This window comes from Prionailurus bengalensis, chromosome B2, assembly GCF_016509475.1.
Source record: "Prionailurus bengalensis isolate Pbe53 chromosome B2, Fcat_Pben_1.1_paternal_pri, whole genome shotgun sequence".
NCBI lineage: Eukaryota > Metazoa > Chordata > Mammalia > Carnivora > Felidae > Prionailurus > Prionailurus bengalensis.
Window position 1 is genome coordinate 117,483,921 of NC_057349.1, and position 16,379 is coordinate 117,500,299.

At 40.7% G+C, this 16,379-nt stretch overlaps 1 protein-coding gene across 8 annotated transcripts in view; it reads left to right on the forward strand.

The window, feature by feature from the left end:
- The window catches only part of L3MBTL3 (L3MBTL histone methyl-lysine binding protein 3), a 127,313-nt gene that overhangs the window by 39,112 nt on the left and 71,822 nt on the right, over positions 1–16,379 (forward strand). For all 8 annotated transcript variants that reach the window (XM_043592311.1, XM_043592313.1, XM_043592317.1 and 5 more), the window contains 5 exons: positions 736–827; positions 2,974–3,078; positions 8,518–8,653; positions 10,591–10,682; positions 13,212–13,363. In XM_043592311.1, the coding sequence (XP_043448246.1) occupies positions 736–827; positions 2,974–3,078; positions 8,518–8,653; positions 10,591–10,682; positions 13,212–13,363 (577 nt within the window). The remainder of the gene's footprint in view (positions 1–735; positions 828–2,973; positions 3,079–8,517; positions 8,654–10,590; positions 10,683–13,211; positions 13,364–16,379) is intronic.

Below are 16,379 nucleotides of genomic sequence, written 5' to 3' on the forward strand. Positions count from 1 at the left end.
AGTACTCAGTGCACTGCCCTCTTCCCAGTCCTCAGCTTCTTGATCTCAGGAAACTTTTTTTTTTTCCAAATGTTTATTTATTTTTGAGAGAGCATGTGCAAGCAGAGTAAGGGCAGAGAGAGAGCGAATCAGGGGATCCAAAGCGGGCTCTGTGCTGATAGCAGCGAGCCTGATGTGGGACTTAAATTCAGAAACTGTAAGATCATGATCTGAGCCAAAGTAGGACACCTAACCAACTGAGCTACCCAGGTGCCCCAGGAAACATTTTTTTTTAAGTTTATTTATTTTGCGAGAGAGAGAGAGAGAGAGAGAGAGAGAGAGCGAGCATGTGCTCAAGTTGGGGAGGGGCAGAGAGAGAAGGAGAAAGAGAGAATCCCAACGCAGGGCTCAAACTCACGAACCGCAAGATCATGACCTGAGCTGAAGTCAGACACTTAACTGACTGAGTCACCAGTCACCCCTCAGGAGGGGTTTTTTGATCATCTCATTTCATGATACTGTTCTATCTCGGTTTCCTGCTGTGTCTCCTTCTTTTATTCTAGGTTCTTCTGCAGCTACCATTGTAACTGGTTGTACACCACAGTTTACTTCTTAGCTCTCGCTTCTTTGGGAGGCCCGGGAAGAGGCTGAGAAATACCGGGCGTGGTAGTAGTCGGGGAAGTGAGACTTCACAGGATACCCCTTTGACTTCCTAGATTTGGAAACCCTATCATCTTCGTCTCACTTGCTTTTCAGGCTTGCCTCCTAAGGGAAAGAAAGCCTGGTGCTGGGCGTCCTACCTGGAAGAGGAAAAAGCTGTGGCAGTGCCAGCAAAGCTGTTCAAGGAGGTATGGGCGCTTCTAGAAAGCATTGTCTATAAGAGAGAAGACTCTGGAATTCTGATCTGGAATTAGCATTGATGTTTCCAGTATGTGTTTGGGAAATGTGACTTGGGATCATTTCTCAAGCATACGGTTTTCATGAGTGTATTTACACGGAGGAGTAACTCCAAGGGCAACTGGCGTGCATGTGTACTCACAGTCTTCCAACACACACGGATGGGCCCACATGCAGACGCACGTGCTCTTTCGTCTCGACATTTACTGGGATTTCATTCTTGACTTTTAAGAGGGATACCTCTACTATTGCTGCAAAGCTAGTAGATAAAGAAAAACCAGCATGAAATTGCGTGTCAACATTATGGCTTTGGGAGAAACAAAAACGAGGGACTGAGGTTTATATAATTTCTCAAGAAAACCCTAAAAGCAAGTTACCGTGTTACATTAACTGTAGTAAAAACATTTTGTCATAAGTGATTTAAAATCAGTTAGAATTATAGACACCAAGTGAAGTTCTTAGTAGGGGCTGCTGCCCCTGGGCTGAAGGGGCGGGGGGGGGGGGGTTGGTCAGCAAACTTATTCTGTGAAAGAGCCAGAAGGTGTGTGTGTTAGGTTTTGTGGGGCATCAGGTCTCAGTTGCAGTGACTCAGTTATGTTGTTGTAATGAAAGCAGCTATAGACGATATATAAATGAAGGGCTACGGCTGTAGTCTACTGAAACTTTACTTACAAAAACAGGTTGAGGTTTGGAGTTGACTGAGAGAGGATAGTTTGCTGAACCCTGATTTAAATTATTTAATTATATTTAATCATGGTACATAATAAATCTGTTGATACCTTGGTATATATGCATTAACATAGGGAGTTTTTGTTTTGTTTTTAAATTTTTTAGTGTTTTATGTGTTTTTAAGAGAGAGTGAGCGAGCCTGGGGGAAGGAGAGGCAGAGAGAAAGGGAGATAGAATCAGAAGCAGGCTCCAGGCTCTGAGCTGTCAGCACAGAGCCCAAAGCAGGACTTGAACCCACGAACCACAAGATCATGACCTGAGCCAAAGTCGGCCGCTTAACCAACTAAGCCACCCGGGTGCCCGGACATGGGGAGTTTTAAAAAAGTGAACAAAGAGTCGATGTTATAATGATTACATCTACATTGAGAATATTATTTAAACATAACTGTAATTACATATGAACTTGTTCTATATAATTATTTTCTGTAATTTTGATTCTATGTAGACTAGACCGTTTTACGTGTAAAAAAAAAAAAAAGCTTAAATGCAGCTAATTACTGGAATCAGTAACACAGTCATGTAATCGACACTATAAAAGTACCAGAAGAATATGCAGTATGTCCCTCAGAGCCCTGCCCTCCAGGTCCCAGGTCTGCCTCTCCTGAAGTGATTATCATTGCTCGCTCTTATATTCCCTTCTTACAAAATTCTGTGTCCAGATCAGCACAGACAGACACAGATCCTGTCCTCCCTGTCGTCAACCAAGGGGTAGCATATGTCACACATACTGTGTGTGTTTTTTTAGACTTTGTTGTTTTTTTTTTTTTTAACTTAGTTTGGAAATCTCAGTTCGTTATGTCCTTCTTCATTCTTCTGTAATAGTGCATCGTATGGCATCTTAGGTCTGTTCCATAACAAGTTAAGCTACTCCCTATTGGTTGGCTTGTGTGTGTGCGTTAGTATAGGACACATATATCACACACACACACAACACACACACACGTATGTTTTAGTGAATAGCCTTGTACACCTGTCAGTTTGCACACATGTGGATATCGCTGTGCACTAATTTCCTAGAATTAGAATTCCTGAGACAAACAGAACGTCCTGTTTTATAGATATTGTGAAATTGCTACGGGTTGTGCCACTTTAATCCCTGCTCGTGATGTACGTATGTGCCTGTTTCTCTAGAGCTTTGCCACCACTGTGTAATCAAACATTGTGATCTTTATGAATCTGATTAGGTAAAATATATTTGAGTGTAATTTGACTTTGTATGACTCTTACGAGTGAGGTTGAAAATCCCCCTTCTTTTGGATTTTTAAGAGTTGTTTATGTATTTGGTTAGTCTTTAAGAACGTTAATAATTCACACTTTAATTAGATCTTCAGGATAAAATACTAAAACTGCTGTCATTTTGCATTTTAGTATCAATCCTTTCCATATAACAAAAATGGGTTTAAAGTTGGCATGAAATTAGAAGGTGTGGACCCCGAGCATCAGTCCGTGTACTGTGTCCTCACTGTGGCTGAGGTAAGTTTGCTTTGTCTTTATTTTTGCAATAAAATGGTGGTTATGGGATTTTAATAATGGGGGCAAGTGCCTTCTGCTGAGTACTTCTTTGCACCAGGCATGATGCTTATTGCTTTGTACGTGACCTCATTGAATCTTTGTAAGATTCATTTATAAGCTTTGCAGGTCCTGTTTTTTCATCCCTGTTTTATTGATAAAGGAACTGAGGTTCAGAGAGGCTAAGTGACATATACAAGGTCACACAGCCTCAAAGTGGTAGAACCAGGATTTGACCCCACGCTATCTGACTCCATAGCTTTGGTCATACTGTGGTTCCTTAATATAAAAAAACAGACCAATAGGTACTTACAAACTTTTAATTTTTTAATTTTTTGGTTTTTTTGTTTCAAGTTTTATTTAAGTTCCAGTTAATTAACATATAGTGTACTGTTAGTTTCAGGAGTAGAATTTAGTGATTCATCACTTAACACATAACACCCAGTTCTCATCCCAACCAGTGCCCTCCTTAATGCCCATCACCCATTTATCCCATCCCTCCACCCTCCTCTCCTCTAGCAACCCTCAGTTTGTTCTCTACAGTTTGCCCCTCTCTCTTTTTTTCCCCTCTATGTTCATCTGTTTTGTTTCTTAAATTCGACATATGAGTGAAATCATATGGTATTTGTCTTTCTCTGACTGACTTCCTTCGCTTAGCATAATACTCCAGCTCATATACTTTTTTTAGTATTTTGAGGTATCTCTGTGAAATTTTTCAGGAAAAATTGTCCAAGTCTATTTATATATAGCTTAGTCTAGTATATTCCTGAGAGCACTTCTTAGAATTTGTTTTTTACTTCCTGTGCTAGCGTCCGACTTCCTTCCTCCCTTGAGCCAGGGGTATGTATCACTTGAAAATTCCCCCCAAAAGAGTAAGGTGGTCTTGTGTGTTAGTTTCAGTTATCATAGTATTCCTGTAGTAGCTTAGGGAATTTGTAAGAAGCGTGGCTCCTGTGGAACACAGTGACAACTCCTACATGGACCATGACAGTTACAGTAAATAATGATACATAGTTACATAGAGAGTACCATAGGACAATACCGTGCTAAGTATTTTCGCTAGTTCCCCACAAACAGTTGAGACAGCATTGTTCAGTAAATGTAGAAGCAGATTCAGTAAGTGTGGACTGCTCAACAGCAATGTTTGCTCATCATGAAAACTTCAACTAGTGTAAGAATATATATAAATATATAAATATATGTATTTATTGTAAAAAGTAAAAGCTCTCTATCACACCACCTTCTTTTCCTTATTCCATATCCCAGAGTTAATGACTCTTATGTGTTTCCTGCGTTCCCTCCAAATGTTTTCTCTGCTTGTAAAAATATGTACATTTTTCTCTTTTTTACATATAAATTGCACAACAATTCTGAAGCTTGCTTTTATGACGGTGTATCATATATTTTACATGCATATTGTTTTCCACCATCGAGTAGTAGTGCATTTTACTTATTTTCTGTTATTCATTTAATTTCTCTCAGATGGATGAACAATTGAGTGGTCTTTACTTTCTCATTGTTCTCATTATTACAAACAGTGCCTTGTGAGCATGATTAAAATGGAAATTTTTGATGCACACAGCTACTTGTTGTTCCAAAAGGTTTATCAGTTGTTACAAAAAAAGTTTAACAGTTGTATGAGAATTTGTTTGCCTAAGCCTGAGAGATAGTCTCTATTTACTTTTCTTTGTCTTCCTCCCCGCCCCCCGCCTTTTTTTTTTTTTTTGCAATGGGAAGAGATTGGAGAGTGAATTCTGAAAAAAAAAAAAGCAACTAGGGAGCAGAAGATTGGAAGGTTCAGAGAGAGCAGATCATTGATAAGGAGGGGATATGGGAAGATGAAATCCAGAGTACATGAGGAGGCCCACCCATTAGCCAGGAGCAGGACTCTCCTGTTGGGTTCTGACAGGGTGGGGGGTGGGGAGGATGTGCACATGCACGGGCAAGTCTGCTAGTTTGGAGACAGATGTGTGAGGGAGCTTCTTTGTCACGGAAGGTCACGTGAAGGTGTAGCTGAAGGAGGGTGAAAGGGCTGTTGTGAAGGATGGGAGTAGAACTGGACAGGGCCATCTAGAAGGATTGCTACACAGCAGGGATGGAACAGGGAGTGTCTGCCGTCCAGGTGCATGCGATTCTCGTTTGTGGTAGTTGTAAGCCATGAATCGCAAATCCTGACCGTTGTTGCTTCAAGGATTAGGTTCCCGGCAGCTTCTGGTCACATTTCCATCAGCCGAACAATATGTCACCTTGTTCATGTATATTTATGTTTAGTGACATCTTCTTTAGTATCTGTTGTTGGTTTATTAACATGGGGCTCAGCCAACAGCACCATAACTCAACGCCTGATGAAGCTGCCCTAACACACATCTTCTCCTTAAGGCGCGTCATCGCCTTCTTGCACTTAGGAGCACCAGCCAGCGCTTCGGCACTGTGCTCGGGGGCCGTTCCAAATAGCAGAATCACCCACAGGAAGCACAAATGTGAAAAATGTAGCAGTAAGTAGATTGTGCACAGGGTGTTCAGCGTACAGAATGAGATGTAAAACAAGAAGGCAGAGAGAGCATTGCCTTCTTCGACCTGAGCCGGGAACTCGCATGATAGGCGGCTCGCAGTTTCGCCGCTCTGTGCGTGCATCTGTTCCCAGACGCTGTGGGTACAGATGTTATCACGTAGGTGAAATCGCAGCTAGGAAGTCACGAATAATAAGGGTTAAGTGTATGTCTTCTCCCCCTCCCCGCCCCCCAGCAACATTCCCTAGACCAGGTATAGGTGCAGACTAGGTGGGTACTTGGGATAATGGAATTTTGTCAGGCATGTATTTTGGGAAGGAGGGAAGGACCTCGGGGCAACAATTTAAAGATGTTGGCAAGAAAATGTTTTCCGTGATTGCTAAGGACGGAAGGCCCACGGTGACGGGGGGGATGCTAGGGGAAAAGTAGGAGAATCAGCGTGAGATGCTGGGCTTCTCATTGAGGTTGAGGAGGAAGTGTATAGGGAGTAGCCGGGTTAGCCAGCTGAACAGGAGGATGTCTTCACAGGGCTGGACGCTTCCATAGTTGAGAGGCAGTGTAGTTTCTCCTGGGACAAGAGTGTTTGAAGTGGAGAGGAAATGCAGGGAGCAGAGGAGCCAAGGTACAGGATGAGTCATCCGTGTGTATGGCAGAACCACTCAGGATGGAGATGAAGAGAGTAAGCCAGAGCTTCGTGTCTGATGAGTGAGAAGGGATGTTGGGGAGGGTGGGCTCCTACCAGCATGTGGGCTGATAAGGACGAGGTGGTGCAGCCACATTTCAAGGTACTCAGAGGAGCAGGGACCCCGGAGTGTGGTGCGGCCTGAGGCAGTAACCCCGCCTGGGTCTCAGAGGGAAGGAGGGGGAGAAGGAGCAGTCTCCACCTGAGGGAAGCCTTGACAGGGATGTGTGACGTACGCTTTTGAACAAGGAGGCTGAGGATGTAGGAGGTTGTGTACCAAACCAGAGGGTTCCAGAGAGCACAAGACACAGTGGAGAGATTGTGGGGCCAGGAGGGAGAGGTTGACTCGGGAGGTGAAGCTCAGAGCAGTCGAACCCCGAGGGACTAGAGGGTTAAGGCACTCAGGAGACTTGTTTCTTGGGCATTGACCAGAGTAGGTTGGCGTAGCTCTGGGGCTGAAGAGAGGAGCGGCCGCCGAGCTCCTTCTGGAAGCGGGGTGGACATGGGGCGGGGGCCATCACTTACTGTTTACGAGAGATTGTACCTGCCTGGAACCCCACCTTGGCTGTGCAGAGGGACTCTAGTCTCCCTGGAGAGGAGTCCGCTCACTCATAAATCTTATATATGTAACGTATCAAGACATTCCAATTGAAAAAATACTAACATATGAGATAAACTATAAAAAGCCCATCATTTCCTTTTGACCTCTCCCTTTTCACTCCCACTCCTCAGAATAAATCATTGTTAATATTTTGGCATATATTCCCAGACGTTTTACTGCTGTGAATTTACATTTATAGGCGTACGTGTAAGTACATACGTAAATGTGCATGTATAAATACATATACTTACACGTATATGTATGTGCACACGTAATGGCACGTGTACACATACACATAAAAATCTACATAGATTCACACAGAAGTAATTTTTCTCATATACTGACTCATCCTGTGCAGTTTGTTTTACCGCTTGAGTTTTTGTAAAGTTTACTATTTTGAGAGAGAGAGAGAATGCATGTGCATATGTGTGCCCACGTGCACATGCAAGCGGGAGAGGAGGAGAGAGAGCAGCAGAGAATCCCAAGCATGATCCACCTGACAGCGCAGAGCCTGACTTGGGGCTTGAACTCACAAACCTGTGAGATCGTGACCTGAGTTAAAATCAAGAGTCCGATGCTTAACTGACTGAACCACCCATGTGCCTCGCCACTTGAATTTTAACAGTATGTTTCAGAGAACTTGCCATGGCAGGAAATAGACAGCTGCCTTATTATCTGGGGGCTGTTAATTGCCCTGGTTCTGTGCTCTAGTCTCAAGCTTCTTCTTCCGGCTTCTACAGGGCCAGGTGCTCCTGGCGTGTTGAGACGTCTGGTGCATTATGTGGTTCCACTTGAACACATCTGCTGTGCTAGTAGGAAGTAGATTGAGAGGCTGAACTTCTCATAAGAGCCCAAGGCAGAGTGTGACCCAGCTGAAGCCTCAAAAACCCATGTGACCTTTTTAAGTCAGAACTTCCTCAAGAGGGACCCTTTAGGCAGATGTATGGCCTCAGCATTCAGCCCACATTCTGTGAAGTGGGTTCTCACTGGCATTCCAGGGAACCTGTGAATTGAGGAAGGCTTTTCTTTCTTTCTCCCAACCCAGCTACTGGTGGAGAGGAGAATCTGTTGATATCCCTGCATGTACCGCCTTGGTCTGGCTGCATATCCCTGTCTGCAGAGCTTTATACAGGATAGGAGCCAGCATTCACATGGTGTATGGCAGGGCGCCCACCCCGGGACTCTGCTGGAGCTGCGCACCCGTGCTGGGCTGGCTCCATCCCGGCCGGCTCACCTTGGTGACTTATGCTGGTACAATATCAAGAATGGAGGGAGGACATGTACATGTGGGAAAATCATTCTTCTCCCAGGATCTGTGCGCTCCTGACACAACTGGGAATGAGGCCAAAGCAGTGCGGCTCAGCTCTTCCCAATGTGTTGCCTTTGCCTTTAGAGGTTGGCAGTTTGTTCACTGGATTTTGTGGCTGTTAGTGAGCGTACTTTGATTAACATAGGCCGTGTCATACTTGATGTCCATGTTAGTTTCTTTTTGCGCTTAGATTAATACATTTTATCTTATTTTGTGAATAGATCTTGTACGCAGATATTCTGGGTATTTGGCGGGGGGTGTTGTTTGCCTTTTAGTCAGTCTTCGTGCTTCCCTATTTCAGGTGTGTGGATATCGGATAAAACTGCACTTTGATGGATATTCTGATTGCTATGACTTCTGGGTAAACGCGGATGCTCTCGATATTCACCCGGTTGGGTGGTGTGAGAAAACTGGCCACAAACTCCATCCTCCAAAAGGTGGTGTCACTTTTTTGTTTCATACTTTAAATTCTGCAAAAACTTTTTTTTAATTTATTAGTTAATTTATTTTTTATAGTAAATATAATTTGTTGTCAAAAAACCTTTTTTCTTACATGGTGATTTGGAATTTTTAGGAATTCAGACTTTGTTAAGATGCACATAGGCCCAAATTCAAGCTCATTGTTCATGAAAAAAAACCCAAAAACGTGTATTAAAGTGACAGAAATGTAAAAAGTAGAACCCTACGTAAGAGAGTAAACTGTGTCAATGTACTTATTTATATACAAAATAACATTTGACTGATACTTAATTTTGAGTATAAATTTTAGTTACAGATTTTTTTCATGTAGTCCCCCACCTAGCAGCTCCAACCGGGGCTACACACAGTTGATCCTCGAATAACCCAGAGGTTAGGGGTGCCAACCTCCAGCACAGTTGAAAATCCACATGTAACTTTTGACTTGCTAAAAACTTAATTACTAACAGCCTACTGTTGCCCAGGAGCTTTACTGGTATAACAGAGTCAATTAACATATGTTTTATAAATTACATATATTACACACTGTATTTTTACAATAAAGTCAGCTAGAGAAAAGGAAATGTTATAAAGAAAATCATAAGGATGAGTGGGCCTGTACTGTGCAAACCTGTGTTGTTGAGGGTCAAAGATACATATCCTTGAAAAAACAGATTTGAAAACTTTGTCCCAACGTGTTTACACGACTGAGCTTATCTACTGATATTTCATTATATAGAAAATCTTGAGAAATTATGAATTGAACTTATGGACCTTAATATTTAGGCACTTAGGAAGGAGAATGTAGTGCTAAAAGTTGACTTAGGTGGGGATTGAACTCATAGCAATTACATTTTTATTGCTGAGTTCTTTGTAATACAGTCTGCCAGCGGTTTTGCCTGTTTCGTGTTTACATAAAGATCCAAGAATAACAGATCCCATCTTTTTCAGTGCATCCCTAATGTGTTTAATAGTATCTTATTTCCTTCCTTTTCAAGGGTTACATTTGGTATTGTTTACTTGATGTCAAAGATCCAGGTGACTGGTTTGATATTTTTGGCCTGTCTCGGGGCTGTTACTTTTTAATGGACTAGCCGTCCTTTGGTTTTAAGTGAAAAATAATGTCAGACTAGCATTTTCAGATGGCTGAGGAAAAAATGAGAAAAAATGAGGGTGAAAAAGAAAATCTGTAAGCCTTTGTATAAATTGACCTCTCGTATATGGCGAATTATTAGCTATTCTTTTCATGCTGCCTTCTGAACTGTAACGGAAGGAGAAGAGAGCACATGAGCAGATAAAATAAAATGCTCAATTTCCTTTTTAAAGGAAATGTTGGCTTTAACAGCATTAAATGTGAAATTGTGAGCATTAAGGCAAGCACATTTCCATTATTGTAATTTGCCAGCATGCTTACTTCATAAATCTTGAATTGTCATTCTTGTGCTGATAGGCTGAAAAGATTTTATCTCTTTTATTACTGTTTTCTCCAGCTTCCCACTTGTTCTGACAAGTTAGTCTCCCAAAATAGAATAGGTGAGGGAAAAATAAATTTCCCCAGATTTTGACTCCTCCAGTTCACTAGTCTACTGCTGAGTAGTTCTGCCTAAGTACTGATAGAAACAGCCTGGCAATGCGAAGTGTACCTGGGTATGATACATATTTGCTTCCTTCTGCCTTTTCTTTGTGTCTATTATCATTCATTCAGAATGGAAAATATAATACAATTTGTTGGGAATAAACACAGCCTGTGTAAGAAAAAAAAAATCCATAGTTCTGAATTATGAGTTCAGTTTTGTCTGTTTAAAAAATTGATTATTTGATATCAGCATGTTGGAGTTGCAGGTAAAAGTGGGAATGGAAACTTAAGTGTGAATTATTTTGATATTTTACTCAATCTGTATATATGTGCTTACCCAAGGTTATAAAGAAGAAGAATTTAATTGGCAGACCTATCTAAAGACATGCAAAGCCCAAGCTGCTCCCAAGTCATTATTTGAAAATCAGAATATAGTAAGTACATCCAAGATACTTTTCCTTTTAAAGGAGGTGACTTTTGAGTGTTTCATAGGAGAAAGTATAAATGATAACAAGAGACTAAATATATTTTATTGCTTTGGTAAATAAAGCACTCTTCATTAAACTTTAAAATTAGCTTAAAATCATTGTGAATCAATGTTTTTTATAGGCATATCATGGTTGTTGTGTTTTATTGAATGGTAGAAGGCTACAGAGTTTGAAACCCAGGTGTAATTTACAGTCAAAGTGCATAACAGATTAAATTGACTCGGATATTTTATTGTTACTGTCACGTGTTTCAAGTACTGTTGAAATGCGATTCATGTGGTAGATGAATGTAGCCCAGTTCGGATTTGCTGCTGGGGAAGAGGATTTACCTTCACCCCGGCTTGTAGCTTTATTTTGCCTGTAACAGAAGCAAAGTCTGAATGTGTATGTATTTCCTACCTTTTTTGACCTGTATTCCCACTTTCCATTGCATGTTCCCTGTTGCACCTCTGAAGAGGCCCATCATGTTCCACTCTTCTTCCTTGTCCAAGGTTTGGTCTAATTGGAATTAACAGAGAGCAAGCAGGTGCAAAGCCAAAATGTCCTCTTTTATAGCGGATAAAGGCTCAGTTGGAGTACCCGCATGGCCTCTGTCTGCTGACGAATGAGCTTCTTGATTCTGAGACCTAGAATTAATGAGATGTACTGGCCCTTCCGCCCCATCACCCAGGCCCAGGAGCACTAGAGCAGGGCAGGCCTGCACTCTTGCAGGTCTAGAGCATGCCCCTAGAGGAGCACAGTGCAAGCTCCATGCCCTCTAGGCCAGCTTACCCTTAAGAGTACGATGAGTTCCTCCTTTCAGATTCACCAGTCAGGTAACAGTGAGTGAGACTGCAGATAGACACGATCTTGTTTCAATAATGGGATTCTCTCCAAAAGGAGATGAATATCAGGGGTGGGCAAGACCATCTCACCCACTCCAAACACCTTCCATTTGGGAAAGGATTTTAACCAGTTGTTTTGAGCATCTGTCTAATGGCTGAAAGATTCTCTGATCAAATTAGACATAAGCCACGTTGAATTAGAGAACTGAAGGGGTGTGTGTGTGTGTGTGTGTGTGTGTGTGTGTGTGTGTGTGTGTTTAGGTAACTAATAGAGCTAATGAGCCAGATTATTATTTTAAAATCTCATAATTGAGAGGAGAGCTTAATTGCGGAAATGTAAATACTGCGTTGTCAGCAGCTATTCTCTGTCAAGACGAGGGAGGAAGGTCAGTTAGGTGGAAAACTTAAGTGGCCCGCTCCACGTTTCCTAATCCCTGTCTGGATCTCTGATGTTGAGATCAGTCAGGGATTTGATTAACTGCCTTGAACTGTCATCTTCAATTCTGTGCATTGCTAGCACACAACTGAATCTTGGGCTCTGTGTTTGGTATCCAAGAAGCAATTAATTTTTCTATTTCTGGATTCGTCTGCCTCAGAATATTCAAATATCTGTGGTCAGAACCCTGGTAAATAATTTCAGGACTAAAATGTACTGTCCCAGTGTCTGTGCAGCATTAACGCCTGCTCCTTCTATTCATGTGGGACGTATGCTAACATTTTCAGTACGTGGCTGTCTACATTTTTGGAATGATAGCTGCATAATTATAGTAAAATGAGAGATAACATCTGTTCTGCTTAAAGTAATTAGAATAGTATCTGTATACTTAAGTCTGGACAGAGCTTTTTCTTAAGAGGGATAGAAATAACTCTCGTGTGTTATGATTGGCATAACTGATCCAAGTACATTTCTCCGAGTTCAGATAGATTTCCTCACACGAGATTCTAAGGAATGCTTACATTTTACTGCACCTCAAGCACTAAATCTTATTGAGGTATATTATTGTCTTAGTTCCACGTCCCAGGTGGCTGGTAATGTTTGGTTTTCCTTATATTACCAACTGTTTTGAATGGCTGTATGTATCCAGCCAGTTCTTTTGGTGCTATTGTGAATAATATCTGTAGTGTTAGGTAAAAGTTGTAATAATTTGCAGCCTCTCATGTATGAAGATGACCTACTTTCAGTAGAGTACTCTTTTGAGAGAGCATTTCAGAAATGGGAGTGAACTTGTACTGACTCATACGCACTTCTAGCTTGATGAAGTGCATATTTTGCATGAAATAATTTTCATTGTTAAGTCTGTAATCAAGAACAAGAAAAACAAAAAGTGAACTAAATGGCAAAGAAAACTTGCCTAACTAGTAGAGCTGTCTAACTGCGGTCCAAAACACATATTAAATTTAATTAAACTCTGTGAGGTTGTGGGTGTCTTAGTCTTGAGGTCCAGATAGTTATTTGGATGTACCAGTGAGGCATTTTTTCCCCCTTCTTGCTGCTTGTTGGAAATTGACCTGGCATAAAACTGGTACATGCTCTTTAAATTACGTGAACATAGCTGATGCATGCCAGGTCCTGGAGCAGGACGTGTAGAGAGGGTGCAGATCTTGCTGTTAAGTGTGTGCTTATCTCTAATTAAATCTGCACGTTTCGTAGACAGTGATCCCATCAGGCTTTCGAGTTGGAATGAAGCTTGAAGCCGTAGACAAAAAGAATCCTGCGTTCATCTGTGTTGCTACGGTGACAGATATGGTGGACAATCGTTTCCTGGTACATTTTGACAACTGGGATGAGAGCTATGACTATTGGTGAGACCTTTTCCATTGCTGTGTGCTTTGGTTCACAGGTGTATTCAGGTCAACCTGGTACATGGTTGGAAAACAAAGATGATGCAGAGCTTGTAACAAAAAAGAGCAGTGGTCTGTCCCACTCTTTCACATTTCAGATTTTTCACTCTTTCCCTATTTCACATGGCATGTATTTCTAAATAGCAGCCTTCAGTTTAACTTTGTGCCTTGTATTTTCACTCACTTCCTGCTGCGGAAGTACAGTGTACCTTCCTCCCAACACATGTGCACGTACAAGTGCATGCAGGTGCGTACCTCCCCCCTCATCCTGGGTGTCGTTTATTGTTTTCTGAGAAGACATGTTAATTTTCCTTCATATTTTTATTCCCCGTAGCAATTTTAACCACTTATAATTGCCAAATACAAACCTATTAATTGAGGAATATTGTTTTTAATCCTTAGAGTTTTGGGATATACTGCGTTAAGTAATAGGAACAATATATTATAAACTTCTATAACTGTATTTAAAATAAAGTCATCATATTTTGATTAAGCAATGGGAATAATGATTCCCATATCTAATTCATGTTGATTGATCGTTACTATTCAGTTTCCTGGTGAAAGGCATTTCTGAAGTGTTTAATTTCTTCCTAGGACACTGGCGATGAGAACATTTTAGAGCAGTGACAGATATCTTTATAAAATATGGCTAACATTACAGTATTAACTGAATATTAATTTGTATAGGTATTGCTACATTTGAGGGAAGCTTGTTTCCTAACCTTACTTTTTAGCATGCATACGTTTAAAAATTGAGTAGAACCATCAATAATTTCCATTACCCCTCAAATTGGATTCTTAGACACTCATCAGTTTTCCTTACACTGTTTTAAAAAGGAGAGGCATTGAAAGCCATTTGCCATTCACATTTTTAAAATGCTTTCTATTATGCATTATACATGCTTTTTACAGATTTTTTTAAGTGTAGACAAGTAGTTCCATGATTACACCACACAGAGTCGAGTACTTTTGAATATTTTGGTGTGTTTTTCCTCAGCTTTTTTCTGCAAAGCATAATCTCCCCATAAGATGTCTTTTTACTCAGTTTGCCATAAACATTTTTATTGAAATATAGACCATTTCAAGCATGTACAAAGGTGGAATAAAAAAATGTAGAATAATAGTGACCCACCCACACCCATTATACAACACTAACCGTTATCAATTTAACACAACCGTTACCATTTGTGTTTCTCACTCTTGTTCTCTCTGTATTCCTTCTCCTAAAATCCTAACTCCAGGATTGTTCTGAAGCAGATTTCAGTATCATAGCACTTCATCTGTGTATATTTCAGTATGTATCTTTTAAAGATAAGGATTCTTTTTCTTCAAATATGTAATGTTATGAATGCCATAATGTCACTAAATACTTAACCATTCTTCCCAATTGCCTTAGTTTGTTTTTGTTTTTGTTTTGAGGCTTGATAGGTTTAGGTCCTATATAAGGTATACACTTTGTGATTGTTTTGATGTTTCACTTGATCTCCTTTAATAGATTTCTATTCCTCTCTCTATCCCTTCCCTTTAGAACTTTTTTTTTTTTAAACATTTATTTATTTTTGAGACACAGAGAGAGAGCATGAACAGGGGAGGGTCAGAGAAAGAGGGAGACATAGAATCTGAAACAGGCTCCAGGCTCTGAGCTGTCAGCACAGAGCCTGACGCGGGGCTCGAACTCATGGACTGCGAGATCATGACCTGAGCCGAAGCCGGACGCTTAACTGACTGAGCCACCCAGGCGCCCCTCCCCTTGTAACTTTTATTGAAGATATCACGTCGTTTGTCCTGTTGAGTCTCCTATAGTCTGGATTTGCTAATTGAATTCTTGTATTGCTTACCATGTTCATCTGTTCCTCATAGTCCTTTTTCTTTTTAGTGTTTATTTATTTTTGAGAGAGATCGAGAGAGTGTGAGCGGGGGAGGGGCAGAGAGAGAGGGAGACACAGAATTTGAAGCAGGCTCCAGGCTCCCAGCTGTCAGCACAGAGCCCGATGCAGGGCTCAAACCCACAAACCGCAAGATCATGACCTAAGTAAAGCCAGACGCTCAACTGAGCCACCCAGGAGCCCCTGTTGCTCATAGTTCTTCTTGGTGGTTTTTGTTTCATTCAAAATTATCTATACCTAACTTGAATGAGTGAATGGATGAGAAAACTTTAAATTTAGTAACACTGCAAATCTGCTCTGGAGTCAAATGTGTTTCTCCCCTCCGGTGTTGGATGTACTGTGATGTTGGCAGTCCCAGAGTGATGACCAGATCCAATCCTGTCATTAATAAGGGACACTTTAGGGGCTCCTGGCTGGCTCAGTTGGAAGAGCTTGTGACCTTCTCAGGGTCATGAGTTCGAGCCCCATTCTGGATGTAGAGATTACTCAAATAAATTATAATTTAAAAAAATAATGATACTTTAAAGCACTTGTTGGTTAAAAGGAGCACTTTTGGTTTTAAAGTTCTGATTCATTTAGGGAGATTTTTGTTTTTTAGCTTTTGTCTGATTTAAACAAAATGGGTAAACGTTAGTGTGTTATTTTTGTGGTCTTAGAAGTATTAGAGAGTTTTAAAAGTGTAAGTCATTTATTTGACATGAGGTGTGCTTCCTTTAAAAACATTCTTCTAAAAAAATAAATAAATAAATAAAAATAAAAACATTCTTCTAGAAAAAAGTAATGAAAAGCATGGAAGATTTTGTCACATTCAGTTTTCTTTGATTCCAAATGCCTGGGGAATAGGAAAGATCCTGGATTCTTTTTTTAGAAAGAGCAGAGAAGAAAATTGATCTCTTTTAGTACTGATTTTTATACTTTTATGAGCACAAACTAATTATTTTTAGGACAGAATGTACTTTGAGGAATTACTTATACTATTGACATGAAACCATATTTTATTAATTGTCAGAAGAAGAGTACAGTGTGTTCTCTTTCTCAATATCCAATTAAGGCACATTGAAAATTGCTAAAGTGCACTGGAATTTCTCCAG